Raw genomic sequence first — 26,907 nt, 5'->3', positions numbered from 1 at the left:
TGGTTTGAGGAAGTGACACAGTTCAGTTTGTGTGATGCTGCTGGTGCTGACATTGTGTTGAGGCTGGGGAGGTTTTGTAGTGGGGAACCTGAGACAAAGGTGTAGTGTGTTTCCAGTGAGCAGTGCTTTGTGAGCATAATCCGCTTTTCAGTAAGCAGCAAAGTAGAACTGGAGTAGACCCTATGATGCAGTGGCCAAATTTATGGAAAAGCCTGTTACTACAGAAGAAATTTTTTACAGTAAACATCTGCATAGGAGGAGGAGGAATCCATTTTTTCCCTGCAGATGTGTATGTCACGTAAGTATTAAGTATAGACACTTCACTAGGAAACTGGGGTCATGGATTTCAAGATCCATCTCCCCTGTTCCACTCTAGCCTGTGTTCAGCTGCAGTAGCACTGGGAGTTTGACCTGAGAACGGCACCTAACATTAACATGGCTTTAACTTGCTTTGGGGCCATGGAAAAATTGCTTGGGCAGAGCTTCGCAAAAGGCCCATCCACTGTTGTGAAGATCACAGCTTTGACCTCCTGGGCGTTAAGTTTTCTTTCTTCCCAGGGAGCTGTGCTTCCCTTGCAATATGAGAGCAGTCAGGAACGTTGGGATGTGATGCTTCACACTTCGCTCTTCATTCATCCCTCTGTGGCTAGTTTAGATCCATATGGCCTGTGCAGGTCTCAGCTGTTGCTGCATGTCTGGGTTTCTTGTTCCCCACCAGAGGGGGATATTAGAGCATTTACACAGTTCTGGGACTGCTGGATCCCTGATCAGAGCTAGGGCTTGTCTGCTGGGTACCTGGAAATCCTGGACATAGCTGCTAAGTGTATGTAGATCTAGATATCTACATACACTAGTATCTACAGATTCAGATAGCTCTGCAGCTGAGAACACCACGTGCACAGCATAGCTGCTGCAGGATGGTCTTTGAGTGCTCTGTGAACTTCATGTGTGTTAGACGTGCCCACCACAAACCTAGAAGTACAGACCCCACACTACACCACACTACATGCAGTGTACGTAGTCTTATGAGAAAGCTGTGCTGCCCTTCACTAACCATGGTCATATGGCTATCTGTACTTGGGAGAGCATGTTTGTGGCCCACTTTGTTGTTTTTTCATGATTCTATGTTGTATCTTGTAGGCCTGTATCATATAACCTACCCAGGAATATCTAGTTGTTGGAAAAATCTGTGTGCATTGGCAGAAATTAATTGCTTCATTGCTAGTGATTCATCCTTGTGTTTCACTGGAAATTTTTTTGTTCTGTTTTTTCCCTATAGCTTTTGAGCACAGGTTGTTTGGATATGGAGAGGGTGACTGTAATATATCAGCAAGCACTGACGCAATTCTTGACTAAACGGAACAGTGCCCTTACAAGCTCCATGTTCCATGATCTCTTCAGACGCTTCCCGGTAAGTATGGCTGACCGTGTGGTATGTTGTATTCTGGTGGCTCCAAAGTACAATTGTAATTCTGGAGAATTCAAGTAATTCTGGGAGAGAAACTTCTCTGCTTTATTTCAGGCTTTTAAAACTGCTGTGAGGTTTCCTAGGATCTTCACCTGCTCAGACTCTTAATACTGCATGTTTTGATAGCAATGCTGCAGAAGGCCAGGATCTCATTTGTGGTTTGGATTGGGGTACTGTATGGAGAATGTAGATGAACAGAAAGCTGCTCTTTAAAGCATAGCCTAAGAAGCTCTGATTTTTTTACCAGTATTCAAGACAATGTGGATGAGCAAGGTTTGCACAAAGACAGAAGGGGCCAGCTTGTTTAAATGGCTAACGTAGCTGCTCTCCAGCTTGCTCTCACTGTATGCTCAGTTTATCAATTTTCTTCCAAGAAGGCTGTAGAGCGTGGAGTCTAATTGGAATCTAATCTGCAAGCCAGATGTTCAGACAGTATCAGTGTCTGAAATGTTTGAGGTATTTCCTGCAAACTTGACCTATGCCTGGAGCTGGTCTTCACTATGATGACAGCCAGTTTTTAAGAAACAGGCCTTGGATCTGAATGTCATACAGTTCTTCAGGGATTTTTAGGTCAGAATGAGGTAGAGACAGTTGCCAGAAGCCATTTCTGAAGGGCTTCAATCTTTTAGAATTGATGTCTGATGGGAGGGTGGGAGGAGACACAGGCTTGTGTAGCTGGGGGAGGATGCTTTCAGGCTCTGAGGGAATCCATCCAGGATAGAGTTCTTTTGCATACCAGGTTTCTTAGGACACGAGCCCACAATGCTACCTGCATAAGTTAGTGAAATAGGGGGAAGAGAAGGTTGTGTGCTGGCCACATGGATAGCAAGCTTAAGATGCTATCTGCAGGTTTCTAGAGACTAGATTCCATGTGACTGTTCCTTGCAGAAATGTCTTTTAAAATCTCTAAGCTCATCCTTTTTATAAAACAAAAGTAATGATATACACAGATACCGGCTTATTTAAAGCTGGGCTTTGCCAGCTTGCTAGAGCTATCTGTTCTTTTAATAGTCGTCTTACCCCCAAAGAAGCCATTTTGGGTGGTGTGGTTGGAATAACCATCTGCCTGATATGTCAGTGCACTGTGCAACAAACTGCTGTCTGTACTTTGTCAGGGCCAGACCTTCCAGTGCCTGATAGACAGCATTAGAGGTATGCCAGTAAAGTATTTGCAATCCAGATGCTTTCTCATTTCTTGTGTCTGGATTCCTTGTGCCCCTCAGTTTGGAAATATTTTGCCTATAAACATAGAAATTGGTAGATTGGGCTGGAACAGAGGTTCATCAAGCTTTGCTGACAGTTAGCCCTCCTCTAGAAAGGTTGTTTTGATCAAGACTCGTTGCAAGGGACAACTTTAAAGATAAGCTGTCTCCAGGGAGGCTTTCCTCCTGACACAGTTGTTTCTGGCCCCTTTAGCACATGGGTTCAGATCTTTCCCCAAGCTCTGACATTCTCCAGTCTAACTCAGCATGTTCTCTTTTGCCTCTGGGACTGTTCCTCTGTGCAAAGTGAGCTGCCTATGTAAAGTATTGGGCAGATGCAGACTTAAATCAAGAACCAGGCAGAACACAGGAGGTGAAATCTTTGCTTGATTTTTCTGATTTAAGAGTTTTGCTGCTGATTTCCTTGTGATCAAGATTTCACTTCGGGCTGGTGTGAGCAAAGCTGTTAATTTTCAAATCAGCTGTTGCTGATCTCTGGGCACTTTTCTTTCTTGTGGCATTTTCTTCTCACTCAAGAAGCTGTGTAAAATATAGACTGTTTTTCAAGGAAAACAAGCCTGTCAGCAAACCACTAATAAGAGACTGGGTCTCTCTTTGTTACAGATCATGTGTAAGCCATTAGTAGATACGCTTGTCAAGTCTATCACAGCAGGAGCCAGGCAACATCAGCAGGTAAGAAGGAAAGCAAACAAACAAAGCTGTATTAAACAGTCAGTCGGAGAAGTCACTTAGTCACGGCAGCTCAGATGATGCTTAATATGCTTATTGCTGCATTTAGGGCTGCCCAGTTTTGAGAATTGGGCTTCCAGGGGGGAGAAGTTTTGCAAATACTGCCTGGCTGCTTCAGGTATTTGACTAAAGTTGTGGAAGTAGCTTATATATTCATAGTCATGGGGATTCTTTAGTAGCATCTCCTTTAAAAACTGCCTGCAGCTTTCAGGGTTGCGGCCTGATGGTTGTAGGGGTTGCCTTCAGTCACTTATTCCTTGATTACTTTCTTATTGGTAAGATGTTCTTCTCTATTAATGCAGCATGTTGTAATCCTTGCCTCCTAATGCTAACTTGAGGTTAGCGTCTCGTGTCTGTTCCGTGCCTTGCCAGCTGTCCTGCATTTTCTAGGCCATGTGCTTCTGTGTCTAGCTTAAAACCACCTGTACTATAGATCCTGTTTTTGATGGTTGATTGCATGTGCCTGACTAACACAAAATTAGTGGAGCCTTATCAATAAAACATTGCAGGGTGAGTGCACAGCTCACTGTTGCATGAGCAGGGAATGAGGCCTGTCTGGATTTTCACTGCAGTATGCACTGCAGTGGGGGTGCCTTCCATGCAGTTAATAACCAAAACCCCTTTAGGCCAGTAGCACTGTGTCTCAAACTTTCCCACCCCCTAGCTGTGACATGCATCTGTCCCCTGCAGAAGTGCATCCTAGATTGACTTTTCTCTTTCATAAGTAGCTGTTTTATTGTTTCTGATCACTGGAGCGAAAGTGAAGGGCTAGGTATGTGTTTATAGCAAGGCTGCTTTACATTGTCAGTGTAAATTGCATTTCAGGCTCTTTTACCCAATAGGAATGGCTCTGATTTAAAGAACAAGAAAAAAGAAAGTGAATTAAGCTATTAGTAATTTCAGTGGATAGAAATAAGGATGTGTTACACAAATAGCAAACAAATTAATTGTAAGGCACTACTTGATCCTATCCTCAAGAGACCAGAACAGCATCCCAAGCAGACAGCTTCATTATGTGGGTATCTTTGCTTCTCCCCAGGGAATAGCATTGTCCTTCTTTCAGGGCTTCCACAGCTATGTGCTCAAGCTTTGTTTCTAGAGCCTGTTTATCTGTGGGTAGGAGGAGTAGGGGAGGACGTGCAGTGTGCTTCGTGTGGGAGACTGGATAGAGAACATGGATATGCTACTGTTTAAACAAAGGCAACATGGAGAGTAAGCTTTGTAAAGCCAGTGGAGTTTGGAGTTGCAGCTTTACCTTTTTTGCACACTGCTTCCTTTTCAGGAATTCTGGCTTCCCCTCATCAAATGTCCAATTTGTCAGGTTTTCAGTTAAATTTTCCCACTGATTCTCAATGCAAACGTGTTTTGGTGGTATCCTAGGGGGTAGGGTAGGGGCCAAGCTAGGTGGGTGCATGTGGCAAAGTGATGTCATGGGTAAAGCAGGGGGATAACTTCTCTGGAGTCTCTGCAGCTCCTGGCAGCCTCTGGGGGAGTGAGGTGGAGGGGCGCAGCTACCAAAAGGGCTGTCCTAACTCAGAGTCCTGAAGACACCAAAGGTCTCCTGATACTCTGACTTTAGCCAGCCCCGATGGTCGAGAGGTAAGTGGGGTAGTCTCCCATTTTCAGCCCCTGAACACTGGCTTCTAATCATTAAACTAGCTTAATTCCCCTTCTAACACTCCTGTTATTAATGCTGATCGTTCTGGCTATGCCTGCTGCGTCTGTATGAACAGCTAATCCCTCTGTGATTTTGACTTCTTGGCTCTGCGCATCCCTTTGGCAGGGAGTCCTCAGGGCCGTGCTGGGTGGGGAGAGCCATGCTCTGCATGGAAAGGTGGAGGCTCGCAGCTCTGGCCAGGTGTCTGATGTTGGCCTGGTAATGGACCCTGGGGCTCTGGCCCAGCAGGGCTGCTGGCCGCTATCCCAACTGGCCTGGGGGAGGCCCTTCCCAAGGGGGTAGGAGAAGCAGATGCACCTTCAGGTTGAGCTTTTAGGTAGTTTTGAACAAAAGGAAAAGTGGTTCATGAGGAGGATGTAAGGGGGGGGTGTTCCTTTTGTGAGAGTAGCATGGAGGCAGGGGGTCTGTTCCATCTCTCCTCTCAGCCAGACTGGTCCCTGAGTTTTTTAAGGCCTTTAAGGCAAGATCTTGTGGCCACTGGTGTACATGTCCAGCTCTTACTTCAGGGGTCTCTGCTCTTCCTGGGGCCTCTAGCGTAAAGTCAAACTTGATCACTAAGTGATGGTCCTGGTCCATAACCTGGACTAGCCTGGTTGAAGTGATTTGCAGCATGTTTCCCTGTGTGCTCAGTAAGCCACACAGTGTATGGCAAGGCCTGGACCTGCCGGGGCTCTTGTCAAGAAACAGCAAACCCGACCTGTATGTGTAAATGTTGTTCCTGTGCCTTCTGTTGTAGGCTGCTGCAGGTCTGTCGAGCTCAATTTCTGGGCAGTTGTAACTGAGAGAGGATTCTCTAGGAAATGCAGGAGCCATTCAAATGCTGCTCAGCTGGCATTGGCTTGGAGAGGAGCAGTCTGGCCTCTCCAACCCCAGCCATTTGTTCTGACGCTGGGGATCTCGCTGTCTGGTGCCCAAGTGTTCATGCAGTTACGTCGCAAAATGGACATGAGGATGACTTGGCTGAAAACTTACCTTCCCCTTGCACACATACTTTTTTTTTCTTTCGTTTTGCTGGGTTAAAATTAATTTTTATCAATTCACTGGTCTTGTTCAGGGCACAGGGATAGTCAGTTCAGGGGCAGGAGTGGCTGGGTGAAAGCTGTGATTTATTTCATCAAATGGCAGTGTTCGTTAACATGAAATGATGGCTTCTGTGAAGTGAGTATGAGAATATTGGAAAGCAGAGTTTGTCTGTGTGGACTGTTGGCTGTATAGCTGATGACTCGGGCGACTGGGTCTTGCATTGCTGCAGCCTTTCTGTGCATCCTGTCTCCCTCAGCTGCTCACCTCTGAAACCTGGAGAACATTGAACTCTCGGCAGCAGTGTTGCATCTGTAAAGACAGAGGTGTTTGTAGCTATCGGATGGGTGTTATGTGCCTTTCTGGGAGGTGCATTTCTTTGGCCTGTGTGATTGCTGTAGAGAAGGGTCTTTTAGAGATATCCAAAGGTGGGTGTATCAGAGGGTGCATCTTGATGCAAAGCTTAGCAGAAAAAAAGGAAGCTTTAGAACAAAAGCTTTAGATGGTGTGACTGACATCGTCGAGTCAGCCCTTTTCCTCTGACACTGTTCCTACATGCCTAAAGCAGCAGTAAGGTTGTTCACCTCCATATTGAAGTAATTTGTGAGATAAAATGAACAACACCTTGAGGGGTGAGAGCTCTTAAGGCAGTTTTAAACCTGGCTCACAGTGATTGGGTTCGTAGGTTTTCTTAGCAGTAAGCTCAACCTGTATAACAAGTTTTAAACTGGAGAGGTGAATTTGCAGTGGTCTTATTGAGACTGAATTTGAAACTGAAGCTTGCACATATGGCCAAGTTCTGTTCCTCTGATGTTACTCCTGGAGCGTAGATGCCTGCAGGAGACAGTAGTACAGCAGTTTCCCTGGAAAAGGAAAGAGTTGGAGAGATTGGTGTAATTTGTGAGTGGGGGAAAAAAAGGGCAAGGGATGCTTGACCAGGGAAGGGGGGTTGTCATCTCACCCTGAATTCACTTAATACCTCTTTAAACCTATACATCAGAAATATAAAGGATGAAGAACTATGTGACAGTGGATCTGCAAATCACCTTGTTTCAGGCAGTTCATGCATCTGAGCTGGACTTCTCACCTTTTGTGAGACCACACTGACTGCAGGACACTATGAATCATATTCTGCCAGTTCAAATGCACTGTGACTCTGGCAGCTGGTGCTTTGAATGCTCAGTGTTACCTGTTGGCTGGCCTATTTTTCAAACTGCATTTATTGAAGTGTGGAGCTAGAGATGACTGCTGTCCCAAAGGTGCCTGTGTACAAGTTAAAATGCTTCAGGCTTTTAAAAAATGAACACACTAATGTTTGGATGTCTTTCATTTATTGAACTGAGAAATGTGGTGGGTTTTGCTGTGGTTTGTTGTTGTTTTTGTTTTTTTTTACTACAGTAGCAGTCAGGATCTTTTTCCTAAACTCTTGTTGATCCTTGCTTTCCCATATGTATAAGTTAAACCAACATATAACTTGAAGCTGCACTGTCTTCTCAGAATATGGCCTGCCTCATGCCTGTGATCTACTGTAGAAAGAAGTGAATAGAAACTATATGAAATCACTAGATTGTAAGCAGCTACTGTGAAGCTTTTCAAGAGGACCTTTAGTGTGTGGGAAGTGCTACAAGTTAAAGTAAAAAAGAAAGAAGGTGGTAAAGAAATTTTTTGGGTAGTCTAATCCAGCTTGTTGGATGCAGTTCTGAGGACCGAGGTCCTGAAAATCCAGTCACACTATGACCTTGTACTTGCTGTAATGGCCAGCGGAAATGTCTTCAGTGGTAGGAAAATGGGACCAGTGCACACATCACAATCTTTTTGTACATGTAGGCAGATTTGACAGCTTTCTCTTACCGACAAGGTGCTTACACCTGCGTAAGTGTAGCTAACATTTCTAGAATCCAGTACCTACATGCATACCTGCATACATACGTATGCTCTATGTAGCTTAGGTACAAATGACAGCTGGGGATATAGTCTTCAATGCTAAGACTAGTATGGGAAAATGACAAGTCATCAAAAATGGAGCTTGTGTTATACCTTTGAGTTGACCTAGTGCTAATGAATTGTGTTAAGCTTCTGGCACAGATGATCCCATTGGCACTGCAAAGCCTTGCAATTAGCCAAGCAGAATGTGTGTGGTGCTAACAGGTGGGGGAAGCTTGTGCTGTTTTGTTGACTAAGGATGTTGCTGTCAGTCTGATGTCTTCCACAAGCGCTAAACACATTCTGTCAAATTCTGTTTAGAAAGAAAATGGCTGTGCGGTTGTTCTCGCTTCCTCCTTTCTTAATGCAATTTGATCTTACTACTGCAATTGTTTTCCAGGAGACCTTGACCTTCAAATTACTTCCTTGTGCCTTGTTTCAGTGGGTGCAGTGCTGCTTTTTCAATACGCACAAAAGGCTTATTCTTTTGGCTTGTGCTGATAGAGCGTAAATCAAGGATCAAGATGTGTTTAATTTAATAATTGTTGCATGACTCAGCTACATACCAGAACCCTCCTGAGCCTTAGGTGAGGAATGTCTTCCTGGTTTATTTTTAGCAGCATCAGTATGAGTGTAGCTACAGTAACATCTAGTTCTGTAATTGTGTGGTCTTATGCTGTCACTCTGGTGCTGTTACAGCACAAACCCCTTGGTGGTATATTGTTAATTGTGGTGAGGTTCTTACTGCAGTGCCCCCACCCCACCCATTCTTATACATGGTGGGACTGCCAGAGGACTGGATGAGTCTGTGAGCTAATGCTTCTACCCTAAAAACCTTGTTAGTCTGAGGATCAGGTGAAGAAGGAAAATGTGTGGCTGGTTGCATTGCGGGTACCCAGGCTTACTGCTGATGCAGGCTTCTGCAGGCAAGTGCATATTCCAAGTGGAAGCAGGCTGAAGCACAGCCTCTCTGGAAGCCTGGACTGGAACAACCATGCTTTTCCCTGAGAAATCCAGCTTGTTGACCAGTGGTACTGGAACCAGTTTGGAAAGGAAGACTTGTAAATGAAACATCCACTGCTACCACGCGTAAGGTGTTGTTCCCATCTCACTTGTATTGGCAGACACTTAGACCACTTCTAGTCTGTAACTTTTTCCTAGGGTTTACACAAATTATTTGATACCTGTCCTTTGTTCTTTTCCTTTGGGGCAGGCACTAGGAGTGTATATTTCAATACAATTACTAAGAGCCTTTGCAATTATTTTTGCACTGTGGTCACACATCAGTTTGAATACATTCCTGTCTTCTTATTTACATTTAAAGCTATATTGATTGAGGATGTTGCAGTAGCTGGGAGCATAATGATGCTATATTTGTCCATCAAGTGAGTTTACTTTCTATGATTTGGCTAGAACTCTACAAAGCTGATGTAAGTGCAGAGCCGTCAGGAAACTAATAAAAGTCATTTTACTTAGTGTGGAGATGAGAATGGGCACTGAGACAGAGTTCCAAATGTCATCTTATGTCATATAGATTCATTAATATTTAAAAATGTGTTGTTGTAAAGCAGTCTGTGACAAGGAACCCTTTAAGATTTATCTAATAGAGAGTGTATTTTAGGTAAGTTGCTAATTAATCTTGGTGCTTTGGCAGTCTCCCCAAAGGGATCAAACATATATAGACATAATTTTACAGAACTGAAGCAATTCTGTGCCAGAGCTGCCATCAGCAGAAGAGTAAAATATGACCCCAAAGTCCTGCCAAAGAGGTCTTGGCTGGTTGACAGTTATCCTTCTGAACGGTTTATGTTCTATGTAAATATCTAAGTTAAAAAGTAATTAAACTTTAATACAGCAAGAACAGTAAAAGCACTGCAAAGCATCAGAAGCCAGCACCCCTCTGTGTGTATGTTTGGGAGTATTACTCCTCATGCTGTGATAGATGAATGGATTGCTACATTAATGCACTGTGCCTTGCCTGCATTCTCGCAGATAGTGTCCAGCAGGTGGTATAGGAAGGACTTGTTATGGAATATTTTGCATAAGCTGTTACTAATAATGAAGCAAAATAAACCTCCCCAGATAAGTACCGGTGCCAGTTCACCTCCACCTCCTTTGCATCAGAAATGAGAACCAGGCTGCTGGTGCTAGCTAAGCAATAGGCCATGACTGAAAGGTACCATTCCTTCAAAGCATCCTCCATCCCCTCGGCAGAGGTAGGACATGCTGTGCCTGTGTCCTCCATAGAGGTGTTACTAGGGGGAGTCCCTAGGGTCCAGCTGAGGTGAGCAGACCTTCAGAGGCTGGGTTACCTACAGGCAGCGATAGCCTCTTCTGTGATAGTGTTACAGTGGCTGTTGTCTGCAGACTTCGTCCTTTTTTGTCTTCCTCTGTTCAGTATGCACCCTCTCTTCAATGAAGAGAAATCATTTGCAGCTGGAAAATGTGTGTCAAACTGACATGCTTTGGCTCCAGTCAGTGTCCTGCTCCTGTTTGTGGTTTTTTGGTGTGTGTGTAAGGAGATGGTCAAGGAGATCCTGTGTTTTGCAAGATAAAGCTGAGCTATGGGTGGGCTTTTGCATGTATTTGAGCTATCTGATCATGAGCCAGCAAAGCCCTATGACATGTACTAGCTCTAGGTATGTAAACTGTCCCTCTGAAGTTGAAGGGGAAATGGTTGAATGCTTAAATGCTTTGCTGGGTCAGGGCCAGAGTGTTCTACATTTTTGTGCAGAGATTTTTAATTCTTAGACCTTTAGGATGGTTGTGGATGTGGATTATTGTGTCCCAGCCTTTCATTTTTGAGAGCGTCTGTTGCACTGGGAGAGCTCAAAGAAACTCTCTTCCTTTGGTGAGTTGGAGGACATTGACAGCATCTATAGTTTCTGATGTTCTTTGGAAAGGTGTTTGATGCCATAGTAAAATGTAGCGCTCTGAAGAACTGCTTTATAAGCCGTGTTTCTGTCTCCCTTTCCTCTCACTTGTGTGACATGGTTGAAAATTTAAAAAGATCTGTTTAAATTTTTCAGGTCCTCCTGACTGCGTTTAAACTGAGAGCTTGAAATCCCATGGCATGAGTTTTTACTTATATTTGCATTGAGAACTTTGTGTGCTCGTGGTGTATTCAGTTGAACAAGGGACCCCTGTCACTGAGTCTGCAGGGTCCCTTTGGAACATCATGCATGTTAATAGCATGAGTTTTTTCTGTCATACTTGTTTTTTGTTGTATTTCTTGGTGCCTTTTAATGGCCCGTGTCTTTTGCGAAAAGTGTCTAGCAGATAGATGCCTGCATTGCCCACGTACAAATCCATAATGATACCAGGCATTAATTGACTGGGACAGAGAAACTGCCCTGTTAGCAGTCCCAGTCTTTATATTCCACCATACTCAGTGCAGCACAAACAGAGCATGAAAAAGCTCCTACTTGCCTCTATATTCTGATTCTAGAGATACAGACTGTGTTTATTCTGCTCGCTACTGTTCAGCTGATTGTGTTGATGATCATGTAGCAAATTCTGAGTAATGGAGGAAACATTCTAGTCTGTTGCTGGGATGAAATAAGAAAATTAAAAGGTCACATACGCTTTAGTTGTTACTGTAGCGACAGCTGCTGGCAAGAGCTCCCCAAGGATGGGACTGATCAGTAGCATTAACAGCCCTGCATATCGGATGGACTTGCTGAGTTAGATGTATACCATATTGCAGTGATTTTCCAAGACTGAGTAATTTCCTAGCCTACTAAATTAAACTTGCCATCTGACACATGGGGGGTTGATAGTTTTTAAAAAGAGAGTGAACCACCCAAGTGTGTTCTGCTCAGCCTGACAAACATAGCCCCTTCGACAATTTGATGAGTAGATATTTGTGAGGAGCAAATGGGAAAAGTTTGCTTGGAGGCAAGGTCATTGCCGTGTATTCAATAACAGCATAACAAGAGGGGAAGAAATGTCTGGTTGTGTTGAAATTGGTGACTCTCTCAGTCATATGGGCTCAACTTATATTCATGCTACAAAATAATTACAAAAACATTAGGATAGAATCCGGTTTTGTTGAAGTTCTAGGTAATGATTTTTGCTGTGTTTACAGTGGGCTATTGGATCTTGGTTTGGAAATAGTAGCAAGTGTGTTGGAAGGGTGTTTTGTTGGCAAGTGAAGAAAGATTAGGGCTTCTGCAGCGTAAAATGAAGTGCCAACCTGGGCTATATTCACTGAAAAGGATGTTCTTAAGAGTTTGTGTACAAAGTGGTAGGTCCCTTTTTGTTGTTGTTTGGGGGTGCAGCAGGAGTGGGGTTTGGCTGTTTCTGCTTTCCCTTGGCATGTATTAAAATGCCACTCTGCAAGAGTTAAAGCACAAGAAAGGAGTTTGGATTTCTCAGCAACCTCCTAGCAGAATAGGGTCTTAAGCCACGTGCAGTCTGCCACGTCATGGTGCTTCTCTCAGTGGATTCTGCAAAATGAAAAGGTCTGCTGGTGAGCGTCTGAATTGATGAATCTACAAAGTTCAACCCAGTACAATTTCCAACTTTTTTTTTTTATTTTTGCTTAGCAATGCTGTTTATTTCAATGTTCCAAGCTAACAAATTTTACTGATGTGTGAGTACTTTTTTTGTTATGCTTCTTGAAAGCAAGCTAAACTTCAATAGTTGACATTTGAGTGAATTGGAATTCTAATTTCTTATTATCTGCTGATAAATGTTCTCAAAAGATGAAAACCTTTGTCCTTGCCACATCAAGACTGGTCTAGTGAATCAGGGGCAGCAGCTAAAAGGCACGCAGTGCCTAGGCAGCATGGAGGTTTTTTTGAATGCACACTGCTCTTAAATCTCCTAAATTATTAAATTTTACTTTAGCAAAGTCTCCTTAAATAGGCTGCATTATGCCGTAGCTGCCTTCTGAATAGCCTAAAGAAAATCCTATTGCATGTCTCTCCTGAATTGAGGAAAACTGGCTCTGTTGTGCAGAGGAGACATCTGGCTTAGAAAGGGAGGAGCAGGCAGGTGACAGAACTGGAGGGGACAGTTTTGGTCTTAACCAACATGTGCAAGTAACTTGAGGTGTCAGTGGAGCTTCTTGATGTTTCGTAATACAATGTGTAAGCATGTAAAATAAAAATTGACAAAATGAAAGCTTTGGGAAAAGGTTGGTTTTATTTTTCAAGAGGAGAGCCAGGGTCAGAAGAAAGGGTAGTGCCCCAGATGATTTTGCAAGAGGTTTCTTGATATTTGGTAATGTTTCTTTGAGCCTCAGCTACTGGGACATTCTGTGAGAATCTGATTTCTTAAAGAAAGAGTATTTCTTTCTTTGGTGTTTAGAGTGAGGAGCTTGTAAAAACGAAGTGGAAATGCTCCAAAATAAACAGGGCCATATTAAGAAACCAAATTGTCTTAGGGTTTTGTTTTTTTTAAATTGTGACTTTGTTCTTAACTTGGGAGAGAAGTGTATTTGGGAGTGGAGAGGGAAATGGGCATGTTCCCTGGTTATTATTTTTTTAATATGGGAAGGGAGCGACTTGGATGCATTGCCCAGAATCCGTTGCTGTTCTTTTCTCCTCTGGTCTCAGTATGCTCTGTGGTACCGATGTTCCCCACCAATGTTTCAGTCCTGTAATTGGGCATTATGGAAAGAGGAAGAAAACATCAGTGCTTATGGGTGCTAATCCGTGTTCTGCTACCGATTTATCTTCAGTTCTCATGGCTCACTTACTTATGGCATCTTTTTATTTTTCAAGAATTTAGGATAATAAATACTGACTTTTTTTTTTGAGGGAAACATTAAGACTGATTGGCCTTTCTGATATGGTAAGTGGCTACCCCTGGGAGAAATTAATCTCTGTGTTCACCAAAGCAGCAGACCAATATATGGGTTGTTTTGTATGGGTTGCTGTGTCCTGAGGGTCTGCCTGTCGGCTTCTGGTGAAAGAAGAGCACAAGGTAAATAATGTCTTCCCCAGCCCTGAATGCTCACTAGATGTATCTTTGCTGTATGCAAATGAAACGTTCAAAGCTAGTATCTAATACCATCAGCCAGGCCTGGCCCAGGAGTCCAGTGTGTTATGTTCATTGTTCGTTGTTTTGACTGCCCAAATGTCCTGCAGACCCTTCATCTCAGGCAGAAGAGAAAGCCTGCCAGTGAAGCCCAGTATTTAATGTGCAGATACCCTCTGAAAAATTGCAGTGTCAGATCTTCTCCCTGTGTGTACTGACTCATCTCTACTGCCTTTAAAATCTAGCAACATCTTATTTCTGTCACTGGTTCTTGTTAGATTGTGGTGACTGTAGGAGGGAGCTTTGATTTTTTTTTAATTATTTTTTAATGATTTTTTTTTCCCCCTCCTTTCCCAGCTGCCAACAGAACAGTGCTGAAGGAAGCAGCTGTACGTGTGCCCACTTGCACTGGGCACAAATGTCCTGTTGTAGTGAGAAGGCTCTCACAAATGGGCTCCTCTGGTTAGGCAAGTGCAAGATGAGGCTTTTGCTCTACCAAGAACATCTTCCAGAGCACTGTTTGCAGAGGAACCACGTGTGGAAAAAATCCACTCCTCAGCAGCAGTGGAGAGAACGTGATTTGCAGAGTCCCTGGTTAAACAAATTAAGTAATGATGTTTCAGGGCATGAAGAAACCTGTGTGTAAGTGAATACTGTATATATGCCCTGGTCTGCAGACAGGCTGCTCCAGTGTCTTGACTGCTAGTCCTGGGTTTTCTGCTGGCTCAAGTACATTTAAAAAACCGTACCAATGTGACTTTGTCAGTGAAGGCAATGACTATTTTTACCTGTAGGGCTAAGGCTGACATAACTTGTGTAGGTGCAGCTGCATTATATAAAGGTGGTTTCTATGGGGTGTAGCTCATTCCACATTTTCAGCCAGACTGAGCGGTGGTGGTTTAAGTGCTTGTGTCTTGCAATAGCTGTTTTCATGTTGTGGAGGAGGAGGATGTGCCAGCATAGCTAATGTGATAAAACTTTCTGTAGTATAGACAAGTACTCAGTAGCAGCAGAATGAAGTTAACAGCCCATCTGATCGATGCGACAGCTGCTGTTCAGAGCCTTGGGAACAGCAGTAGAATTGTATAGGTTTCTTAACTTCTCATTGCTGCTGCTTAAAGCAGGACATCTGAGCCACAGGTGAAGAGGTTTATGAAGGATAATAAAAATAAAGAGGAGAGGGGAGTCAGCAGGAGGGGTAGAAAGATGGAGATTTCTTCAGTCAGTTTTGTCTCAATTGCTGTCTTCCAGGGAGTTTTGTTCTTTTTCAGTAAGCAAGGTAGTAAAACCTCAAATCCAAAAGCAGAGCTTCCAAAGCGGGGACCAAGATCTGAGTCTAGCACCACATCCTGTGCATTTGGTTTTCCCCTGCTTGCAGGCATTTTAGCAAGAGATTTCCACCATCCCTGAGTCATTGGTGTTGAGCCTCTCTCATGGAGGTGAGAGACCCAATTCGCCTGCTACCTAGCAGGTGATGAGCAGGTGATTGCTCTTCCATTTTTGCCATTGCTGAGATAGTGACTGGGAAGTTGGCCCACACTGGGAATTACTGGGGTCATATGTTCCAGCAGCTTAAGAGGACACACAAACCTGTATGTTCACAAACTACTGTTTAGCTTTTTTAGAAACTAGCTGGAGAGGGGGATGTTGGCTGTTTCAGAGGTTTGGAAATAAAAATTAACATAAAAACCCCACAAGCCCAACAGACTTCATTGATAATTTTTTGCACTCAACAAGGCTTAAACAGATAATTTACATGATGATGATCAAATGAGCAAAATGTGTCTCTTGTGTGACAATTATTTTCGATGTGCAATATACAAGCTGTTGTGAGTTGTTCAGAGGTTCCCGGATGGAAAGCATCCTGCCGTATCTGTGGAAATCTGCTTTTTTACTAGGAAGAAAGAACAGGTACAATCTACTTTGCATAAAACTGGGTGGCAGTGCAGGTTGGCTTATTCTAAAACACTGAAAACTGCAAGAGCTTGATGACCTAGGGTGTTTGGTGGGAGTACACTGAGTAAGATTGCCTTTCTTGCCCAAGGTTGTAAAATGTGATGTAGGTGTCACTTAAATGCTTTACATGTTGTAATTAACTAGCCCTGCAAAATTTTTCTCATCCATTTGTTGCAGGAACTTAATTTAAGCTGTAAAATGTCATTTGTTTTGATCGCTTTTTGGCAAGGAGAATTTTGTTCCTGGGCTTGTAAATCTATTTGCTGGTTTTTTTGGCAAGGCCAGACTGAGGGAGGGCTAAGAGGAAACTCTTCTGGCCTGGAGCATGGTATTTGGTATACAGGGAAGGTATGGGAGCAGGGGGTAGTGGTTGATGGGTGGGGGTTTCTGGTCAGCGTTTACTTCTGCTGCATTATTGTGCCTTGTCTGTTCCTGGAGGCAGGAGGGCAACTTTGCAGACTTGGGAACTGGCATCTGGCAGGACAACTTCTGTGCTGGCCAAGTTGTATCCTGCTCATGTGCTGCCTGCCTCAGACAACAATATTGGACCTTGTCAAGACTGGCCGAGGGAACGTCTTGAAAGAGCCGATTGATTAGTCTGAAGACATTGGATTGTAGCAGCAAATATTGAATTTGGCTCCTGAGCCCGCTGATCATGCAGAACAGATTTTCATGGTCTTTCCCGGGCCAGCGTGAGCTCTCTCTGACTGGGCTTGCAGGCACCAGGAGCCTGTCTAGTGACGGACAACATGGCTTTCCTGCTGAGAGCCTGCCGCACGGCCCAGGCACCGCGCTGTGGCAGTGCTGTCACGCAGGCCCGTGCTGCCCGTGTCCCTGTGTGCAATGGGCCCTGCAGACAGGAGCTCTGCACAGCAGGCTTCCTCATGCTGGCTGCTGCAGCGTGGGGCACGGCAGGGCTTCGAGCTCCGCTTGAGCCTGGCAATGTCTCTGGGCTAGGCAGGACAGGGGAGGCAGCCAGGAACAGGGTGCAGGGAAGGCACTCCCTGGGTCCCTTAATCAGAGGGGACAACGGTAAATTTTGGGTGAAGGTAGATGTCTAATTTATGATGTTGCCTTGGAGCATTGGCAGCGCATTTTTAAAGCAAGAAATAGTGTCCTGGCATGGGCAGTTCTGCATAACCAAACATGCCAGCTGTGTTGTTGTAGCAGTCCTGCTTATCCCAGAAGGCACTAGCACTTTCTACTCTGAACCCTTTTAGGTAGCTGCTAAATGAGAATCTTGGCTCTACTGCTTGTGTGTGCCTTGTTTCAGCAGTGGTGAGGAAGTTAAAAATTAATTTTTGTTCTCAAAAATAGTTTTCTTAAGCCACAGCCAGGGCTTTGCCTTACCCTCCCTTCCCCTTGAATTTGAAACTTATATGGAGTGTGTGTGTGTGTGCAAGCCATGTGTGAAATACTGCAGTTACAGCTTGTGGATTGAGGAAAATTGATTTGGCAAATGTTTCTTAATGACCTCTGGTTTTCACTTTTTACATCTAAAGCCTTCAAATAAGTTTTGTATGTTTTAAGTAAATAATTGGCGTTTGGTGCTTGTTCAGTGAGGATACTTGTTAAGGATTTTGAAGGATAATTTTTTGTTTGTCCTTAACTTTGGAAAGAATCCTTTTTTTTCCCTCTTCTCACCTCCCCCAGAGAATTTGCAGCTTGGTCCTGTTGAGGTTAACAGGCTGTGTGAAACTACAGAGTTTTAAGTTAGTCACAAGTTTAAGTTCTCTGTTAAATATTGTCATGACAGTTCTCAGCCAAGAAGCCTGTCTTGCCCGCAGTGTTGGAGTGCTCAGTCTTTTATAATTCTGATTATAATGTGTCAAGGAAGGTTAGGAAACTTGCATATATATAGCATACATTGAAATGCCGTTGCTTCTGAAAAGCCTGCTGTGAATTTGTTGTATGGAACAGGGAGTGCCATTGTTGTGGGCCTTATTCTCCTTCCCCTCTCATAATTTGTCCTTTTGAATAAGCTTCTAGGCTGTTCCTAACTTGGACTCTGCCTGCCAAACCGTTATCAAGCAGACTTGTAGCTTACAGGCTCAGAAATGCTCAAATGCATGAAAGAAACGTGGTAGAGAAATGAAAAGCAAGCCCTGAAACTCAAGACTGCTCTGTTAGAGCCTTTCTCTCCATCCCACACCCAAAGTAAACGTAAAAATAGAGTAGTTTAACTGTGGGAGCAGAAATGGGGGTAGATGGGCACTTGCTTCATGCCTTTGCATGCTGTTTGTTTTCTTTTTACAAAAGCTTTGATGGTAATTGGAAGAGACTTTTGCTGTGCTGCTCTGGATATCCTGCCCTGTAGTAATAAATGACAGGCTATGCTCCTATAACCAACAGTCCTGTCAGCTGGAGCTTACTGTGGGTTTGGGTTTTTGCAGGGTGGGGGTATGTGTTGTTTTTTTGTTTGTTTTTTTAAACATGTAACAAATTGCAGATAGCTGAGGAATTTATTTCATGGCTTGACTATTTCTTAAAATTCAAATAATGCTTATTTAGAATTTCGCATATTCTTGGCATATGTTCTCTTACCCCAGCTTTCCTGGTAGCATTTGTCACAAATGCAGTATGTGATTCATGTGATTGCAGTCTCAAAGGGCTCGGTAGGTAAGAATTTCTAGAAGTGCAATTATTTTTTGCCGTATCCCTATGGTTGTAGAATAGTCCTAATGCTGAGGATTACATACTGAGAGCTGCTGTTTTATAATATGTGCTGGCACTGAATCAGATGTGCTGGCAGGTTATGCTGTAGCTTTGCTGCTGTAGCATGTATGCCAGAAGGGAGACATCAGTGCTCTGAAATACCAGTAGCCTGTGTGGTGTGATACCACCTGTATATTTTTGTCTCCTGGACTTCCAAGAGCAGTGAAATGATGATAGCGCTAAAGCTCCTGATGCTTCTTCAGTTCTAAAAATATATGAGTTGCACAAACTTGTAATTTTCCAGGTAATGTTTTCTTTTTTTATATATATATATAATACATATATAAAGGGAAAAAGAAGTTCTTGCCACGCTGGTGACATGCTTCATGTTGATAAAACTGTGTCCACGATGCAAAAATGATAGGCATAAGATGGAGAAAATCCATCTTGATGTCTTTGGTGAGCATTTAAACTCCCCACAGCTTCTGTTATAATGTGCAGGGAGGTCTGATGTAACTCAAATACTGTCCTGGGTCAGACCTAATGAGACATTTCTGTCCTGCCATATGCTTCAGGCAAGCCAGTTAAACTTACTGCCTCTCTCCTGTAAGCTGGAAATGCCATGAGGGAATTTGGAAGGGTTAATCAGCTGTAGCCTGCAAGCTGCTTTGAGATCATCTGACAAAATGGCTGTGTGAAAACTCAGACTTGGTGTTTGGTGTGTTTGCAGTGTGGGCACATCTTCAGTTTCTTGCTCCTCTGATGGTGGCAGTGGGTGACTGCTGATTTCAGTGTCTTTTCTCATGGGAGTGTGTCTGTGTGGTATCTTTTTTTCACTTGCTTGCAAAGCAACCTCCAGCCAGCCTCCTAAAACACTTGGGACTGAGAAAAGCATTTCTTTTCTCGTCAGAAACAAGTGTCTTCCTATTAACAATGCGCTTTTCTTTGAAAACCAATGCTGAATTTAGGTCATGCCTTCATCTCTTCAACGTTGCAAACAGAATCTGTACATCATTGCAAAGGCTTGTTTGGTTTTGGCTTTTCTCTTTCACAACTGCAGTGATTGAAAGACATCTTGATCTATTCTCCTCCATCCAGCTCACCTGGTGGTGAGTCACCTGGATGGTGACTGGGGAGAGCTGCTGTTCTGACCTACATGGCTACTATGCCTCTGCTAGATATTTGCTTTCAATAAGACGACAGTGGCTGAATTGGTAGGGGTTAATCCATTGCTTGCCATTTTAAATAGTCAGGCGGCATGTCTTGTCCTTTACTGCAAAGGGTAAAGGTAGGTTGTATAATCCAGCAACCTGCCAGCTTGCACTCCTTTTTAGCATCTAAATAAGGTAGGTGAACACTTCTGGGAATTACCAGCACATCTCGGTTACTGCAGTGAGCATGTTTACTATTTCAGAAAGAAACCTTGACCGTTTATACTGAATGGCATTTTGTGTAATCATTGTAGATAAGAAAGTAATAAACAAAGCTGGCAGAAAATCACAGGGTCAGCACTGCAGTTAGTTATAGTTTGTTCTCTTCTCCCACATGGACTGATAATGAGCGTTTCTGCCTCATTTAGTCATATGCTTGATAGATGCATGTGGGAGTGTATGTATGTATCCACTATCCTTGCTTGAATAGACTTCACTTTTATTTATTTTTGTACTATTTTATGGTCTTTCTTTTTGAAAACTGACATTAAGGAGAAAATGTTTCGATTAGGCAACTGGATGGCTCCTAGGGCACAGGATGGGTTGTAGCATTCTCCTCCACCCTTAATTAAAAAGCTCTAATGTGGCTGTCAACTGCTTGTAACTATTCTCACACATTCTCATTTCAGAGATTGTGCATATGGGGGGATGACAGCTTTCTCTTCTGAACTGGACTGGAGTTTGGTAGCTGGGACTTTTGGGTCTTCTGCTATTTTTGTCCATTTATGGACTGTTGATAATACTTGGCTCTTCTCAAAGGGCTGTCATGAACACAGCAGGCTTGACTTGGCACTGAGAAAATGCAGAGAATCCTCTATGATATACTTGGGAACAGTATTGTTCTGGCAGCTTCCAAAATTGCCAAATGCTTGTAAGACATTTCAAAATACCAGTGATGCTGGGGAGGGCAGGAGGGAGAGGGACAGAACTGGGTAGTTGTTGAGCTCTGGGTCTATGCTGAATTTTGTGGGAGTACTTTCCAAACTTCGAATTGGTGCTGGTCTGTGATGTGATGGTAAAACATGCAGCTGGTCCCTGTATCATGTATAAAAGACACATCGTGAACATGCTAAGGGTAAATGATGGACTGAGAAATCATGGGCGTTGATCATGTTCTGATGCAAAAGAGTTGAACTAGGTGGGGTGGCTTGGCTCCTCCTAAGGTGTTCTGTGTGTGGCCTTGTACTTCAAAAGTCTTGGTGAGGAGGTAGGAATTGGTTGTTGGCGTAAGGTCAGTGCCTCCTCTAGTGAGCAGGTCCCAACTGCTTCTGAGGAAGCTGTAAGAAAGTAAACAGCAATCAGACATGCGATGCATGTATTGGGAAAGTTTCTTTTTTCTATTGCTCAGCAAGGAGAGGACTTGCATCTTTGAGTGCAATCTTGTAAAATGCTGCTTTGTATGTTTTTTAAATGTGTGTGAATGAAAACATCTTGCATGCTTGCATCCATGTAATTTTCTTGCACACGTATTTTCTTGCATGCATGCGCACACACGCTAGAACCGCTGTTTCACAGAAGAGAAAATAGGTAGATTTTGTGACTATTTTTTATTTCTAAAGGATCTTTGTGGATTACTAGTATTGTCATAGGAGCACCACCAAATGGTACTGTTGTGTGTTTTCAGAAGTGGCTATAGCAATGGGAAGAGCCTCATTCCAGGAGATGGCTTGAAAAATCCTCTGAGCAGCCTCATTTTTTTTGAGGCTGTTTTCATAAAAAACATCATGTGTCTGGGCTCCCAAATATCAAGCTGGTGTGAAATGTCAAGATGGGCAAGTAAGATGGCTTGTGGTATCTGGAAATTCTGACTAGCCCTCTAAAGCAGGTGCGAGGGGGAGATGAACATTCGCTTCCAAATGCATAGATGTTCACACCTCTAATATGTCTGCATTGTGTCCATTTATTTGAGAAGATAAAACAAGGAAAATGAACTGCAAAGAGTGAGCTGTTCCTTTGTGACCTCAAGGAAATGTTTCCTAGAGATCTGACTCACTTTGGATCTTTCCTTACTTTTGCAAAGTGCTCATACTCTTAGCCCTTCTTATATTACGTGATGAAGCATATGTTACCTGGCGAAGCTCCTGGAGGTCATGACAGTGATTCCTCTTTAAGTGTTTAAAATCCTTTTTGCAAATCCTGCCAGGGACTATTCTATGGGGAGCTGTTTCACTCCCTTCCAGCCAGTATGATATTTCTCAGCCCTGACAGATGAATTTGTGGCTGAAAAGCCATTGCTGAAAACTGTTACTTTCCAAGGTGACGTGGCAGCATTGTGGTCCTGGTTGCTAGATAGTTTTCTCTGATACATTTACTTGTTAAGCAATCTTCTGATGACATCCAGGATCCTTTTTCACATGCTGATAGATGCTGTGAGCAAGGTGTGATGGTTGCACCTCTTTCTGAAGAAGAAACTTGGTGCCACTCCAGTTTTGGTTTGAACTTGCTGAGATGGGACAGCCTCAGCGGGAGGAGTGAGACGTGCTGTTTCTTACTGGGTTTACCCTTGGACTGGGGTTGAAGAACTGGGTTTTAGTTTTGGTTCTGCCCCTGATTTTTCTGGCTGACTCCGCTGACATCAGTTCCTCTCCCTGTGGTTTAACTTTCGCTATTTAACTATGCAGTTTGCTCTGGAAAAATAGGCTATATGAGAGCTACGTGTTAATAACTAGCTCTAGGAATTCCTAGCTCTAGCAATACAAGAGTCACTGACTCTGTGATGAATATCATAACCTTAAACTACAGCATAGCATGGTACTGGGCACTGAGGACCTCGTAATTATTAGTGTCACGTTTGCTCTCTGACTGAAATGTTCTTAAGCCAAATTTTATTTCAACCTGCAAGTAAATCTTTCATTTTATTTTTATTCTTTCAAATGAGAAAAGTTGTTCATGCTTAGTACTAAATTATCATAGAGTTAAAAAACAATCAGGAAACACAGGATTGTGTTGAGCACAGCAATAGCAATATTTTAATTATGTGAAATTCAAAACATATTTTCTCTTTGCTTGAATCTAATATACAGGCTGGCGGCGTGAAAGCTATGAGTGTGACAAAATTATTAAAGAGTGATAGCACCAGCCAGGATTCTCAGATAACTGGGTTTTCTGAGTTCCTCGTTTATGACACACAGAAGGGAATGTTCAGTGGGTTTTTTTCCTTTCTTTTAAAATAATTTTCAAGCTTAGTGCTTACTGAGGACTACGTCCCATTCAGGGTCTGTTCTGTCAGTCCAGCATTTGAGTCTCAGGTCTCCAGAGCTCCCTGTTCCTTTGGATGGCTTTGATTTCTTTCCAGTTCTTTCCTCGTTGACTTGCAGTTCTCCCACCCACTGCTGACTGGTACGATTCCCGAGCAGGCCCTTATCGCTGTTGCCTCTGGTCCTCTGTTTGCCTTTTGACTAAATGTGTAGTCCTGAGGTACTATCAGGATAGCTTAACAGGACCCTTCTCTGTGCTGTGCACCCACTTGCAGTATGAGTGCTTTTGTAATTGTCAAAGAGGAGATGGTGCCTTGAGGTTTATGACCCTGCCTGAGCCTTTCAGAATTAATTATGGCCTTTCGTCTACTCTGAGGGTCACGTTCTCTTTGTAATTGCACTGAAGTGACTTTCCACTACATTTGGTACATGCATGCAGACATGCCATAATTTGTTCTGTAAGACACAGCCTTCCCCATAATTACAAGGAATATGTAAGCTTGCCTGCCTCAAATATGGCATTAGAGAGCGCTCTCTCATTAAATCAACATAAATCTTTTGATGTAGTCTCATTGATTCCCTCCTGTATTTTCTCCCTTGAGTCAAGAACAGAATTTCTGTTTGTGAGTGAAAGGTCACTCTATTTGGATAATTCTCTGTCAGCCGTACTGGTGCAAACTGGAGGTAAGCTTACATAGATGTGTGACATTACTCTGTTGTAACACAAATATGAGTGCTGGAATTATCCGATGGGGGACCTGTGTTCAATGTCCTGTCCCTCCCAGAAGCCTCGAGTGTGTTGTATAGGAAACACAGACCTCCTTGAGCTCATGAGGTGTTCTGTTTGACTACCTACAACTTCGGATGGTCTTACTGCTCTCAAGAGATCTAGGGATTTCTTCTCTTCCCTCACTTTGAATTCTTCAGTAAATAGTTCCCTTAAAATTCTCCAGTAGAAGTGTGGGTACCATATGGCTAGTTTTTAGCCTCCTGCTACATGTTTTCCAGGTTGCTTCCTTTGGACCCAAGGGGTATCTGGAGGCCAGGTTGAGTATCACCAGGCTGAATTTTTTCTTGAGGCCTCAGACTTTTGATCTCAATGGTGTCTTTGACAAGGAGTTTTACAAACTCTGCTCTGTTGTTTGCAGCTGAACCCACCCTACAGAAATGCGCAATTTAAAAATGGCAGCCCTTGCTTTCTTTGGACGAGATTAACTCTTGATGTAGTTCCCAATGATTTTTAATATTTATACCTGCATTCAGTTTTGGTCTGTGTGATGGCAGCTAGAGGCAACGTTTTTTTCTTTATGCGTGGGTAGAATTTGCTCACTAACTCCCTGTTGCTACAAAAAATTTCCTTTTAAATTCTCTAAACTATTTGCACTAATCCTCATTAGTATATTCTGTGCATTTCTATCATTTGCTTTTGTCTATTGCTGCCTTTTTCTTGCACCTAAGAAAGCCTTAAAAAAGGAATTCTGGAATAGAAAAGGACTTGTAGGAAGATTGCAGATTACTGTTGGTTTTCTAGTGGCTATTCTTTTCATTGCTGCTTTAAGGTAGAGGCTTGATGAGCAAGTTTGACTCCAGGGCAAGGCTGAGTGCTGCTCTGAACAGCAGTTTCCATCTAGGGTTCCTTTGAAACGAAGCATTTGCTAACCTGCCAGCTTTTATTTTTGTTTATTTGTGCCTACTGCATTCATCAGGGCACGGTAAAGGGGACAGTCATGCAAAGGGCTGCCTGAAGACTTTTGGAGACTGAAAGTGATGTACTCAGAGCAGCTATTAAAGCATATTTTGGATATTAATGCCTAAATCTAGAAGTGGCATGATCCTTCCCCTCCTCTTTGACCTTCTCTTTTAAGTATGAGTATTCAACAAAACCCACCACCCTGTCTTCTGAGAAATGACTGTTAGGATGTAGAGAATGTTTTCTAACAGAGCAACATACAGGTTGGTGAGGATATGCAGCATCTGTAACATGGCATTCCCTGGATGTTGTGCTTAGCTGTTTGCTTCAGCAGGATATTTGCATTGCTAACACCTTCCCTAGAGAGCGCAGAGTTTCACGTCTCCTCTTCCCTTTCTCTTTCAGGCCCAGGCGTGTTTGCTTCTCCAGAAGGTTCTGCTACTTCGTGAGCTGAAGCTCTTCGTAACAGAGGAGGAGTGGGAGGAATTGATCAGGGAAAGCATCAGCCAAGTGACAGAGGTAACAAGCTTCAACATGTTAAACGTACGGATAGCACTTAATGGGTGCTGCTTTGACTAGTGTAGTGCTCGTTCTCAGAGCTGGAGTCTGCAGCTGTGCTTGGCTTAACTGATCCTAGAGGGGTTTTGCCTGCTTGCACCAGGTCTTGGTAGTGTCCACCAGGATTACAGCATTCTTGTAACACTGCTGTTTAGATGTATTTTCATAGAGTACAAGAAATGTGCCTGGTACAGCTCAGCGGTGCCTGCGTATGGATCCAAGAGACAGAGCTCAAGTTTTAGGGAATACACTCATACAGATCAATTTAAGGTGCTTTTAAAAAACGAGTTTTGAACTGAAAATTATCATGAACATTTACTTCATTTCAGAAAATGTTATGGAATTTCTGTACTTTAATGAACTTCAGGGCCAAAGAGATAGAGCTGAGGTGCACTAGACTTCTGAATCTTGGTGCTTTGCAGGCCTTCCGGACCAGACTCCCTTGCTAATACTGTTTATCAGGGAAACCTTATAATACATTGGAAAACAATTTGTACAGAAAAAACAGTGACAGAAATTGCAGGGTTCCTGATTCAGTGGCAAGTGCAGATTGTACCTGAAGACAGTTTTTGGGTGCAGCTATTATGTAGGAGCTGATCTGTGGGACAGGAGACTGAAGAAGAAAATGCCATTCAATTATATTCTTGTGGATTGACGTGGGGGGAACCAAGCAGCCAAGTTAATGTTATGATGTGGTGACTAAACTTGATGACATGGGACATTCTAGTCTTGGTGTTCCTATGTAACTGTAGTATTGACCTCTTCCTAAGTGTAGCTTTCATTCTTTACCATTTAACCAGCATTTAAAGAAGTAAGTAATTTAGGCCATTCTATAATTTACCGTATTGGAACAGAATGATTAGCTCTGTTTTCTCTTGTCAAGGAGGGACAAAATCTAAGCAAGTTTAAATCAAGGAATTCAGAGGTGCTGTTTATAATTCTTGAGGAAGCAGGTAATCATGCATTTCATTAAATACCTTTTATTTAATGGTTACATCAGGAATCCGATGGGTGGAGTTAGGTATGATTTTATTTTCCAGCTACATAAAACATGCCACTCCTTCCAACCCGGTCATCTCCATGTTTCTCTCTAGCAGCTGAATACCTGCAGGACTCGGTGATTCACTGGGAAACCACAAACATTTACAATGCCTTTATGTTGTTCTTGTCAGGGAAAGTTTAGCAACTTGCAACCCATCCAGTATTTTAATGAGCTTTGCTACCAAAGCTTCCTCAGTGCTTCTCATTTCTGTGGTCATCTGTGTTTAAAGAAAAATTCCTGGGAAATGTTGTCAGTTTGTTTGGGCTGTCCAAGGTATACCCTGTGGACAGGAGGCCTCCCATGCTATTAACTGGCAGTGGCATATAGGTGCTAGTTCTCTTTTTGGCCTGAAAAAGCCCTGACATAACATTTTTACAGAGTGCTCTGTCGGTGGACGTGTATGTATTGGGTTCTGTTTCCCTTCCTCCTGCTCCCCCTTAGCACTAACACAGTGCTGGTATGGCTCCTTGGAGCTGGGGCAGCTGCACATCTTTAAATGTTGCTGTAATTAGGAGTGATCAAGGACTTTATATTCCATATAGCAGTTTTGATTCATAGCCAAAGGCTGACAC

The 26,907-nt window shown here is 43.1% G+C and overlaps 1 protein-coding gene across 2 annotated transcripts in view; it reads left to right on the top strand.

Annotated features, from left to right (window-relative positions):
• MYBBP1A (MYB binding protein 1a) overlaps positions 1-26,907 on the top strand; it is a 62,701-nt gene that overhangs the window by 21,151 nt on the left and 14,643 nt on the right. For both annotated transcript variants that reach the window (XM_052803812.1, XM_052803811.1), the window contains exons 22-24: positions 1,280-1,411; positions 3,295-3,363; positions 25,141-25,254. In XM_052803812.1, the coding sequence (XP_052659772.1) occupies positions 1,280-1,411; positions 3,295-3,363; positions 25,141-25,254 (315 nt within the window). The remainder of the gene's footprint in view (positions 1-1,279; positions 1,412-3,294; positions 3,364-25,140; positions 25,255-26,907) is intronic.

This window comes from Harpia harpyja, chromosome 12, assembly GCF_026419915.1.
Source record: "Harpia harpyja isolate bHarHar1 chromosome 12, bHarHar1 primary haplotype, whole genome shotgun sequence".
Classification (NCBI taxonomy): Eukaryota; Metazoa; Chordata; class Aves; order Accipitriformes; family Accipitridae; genus Harpia; species Harpia harpyja.
The sequence above is the reverse complement of the archived record's forward strand: the minus strand, read 5'-3'. Positions and strand labels throughout refer to the sequence as shown.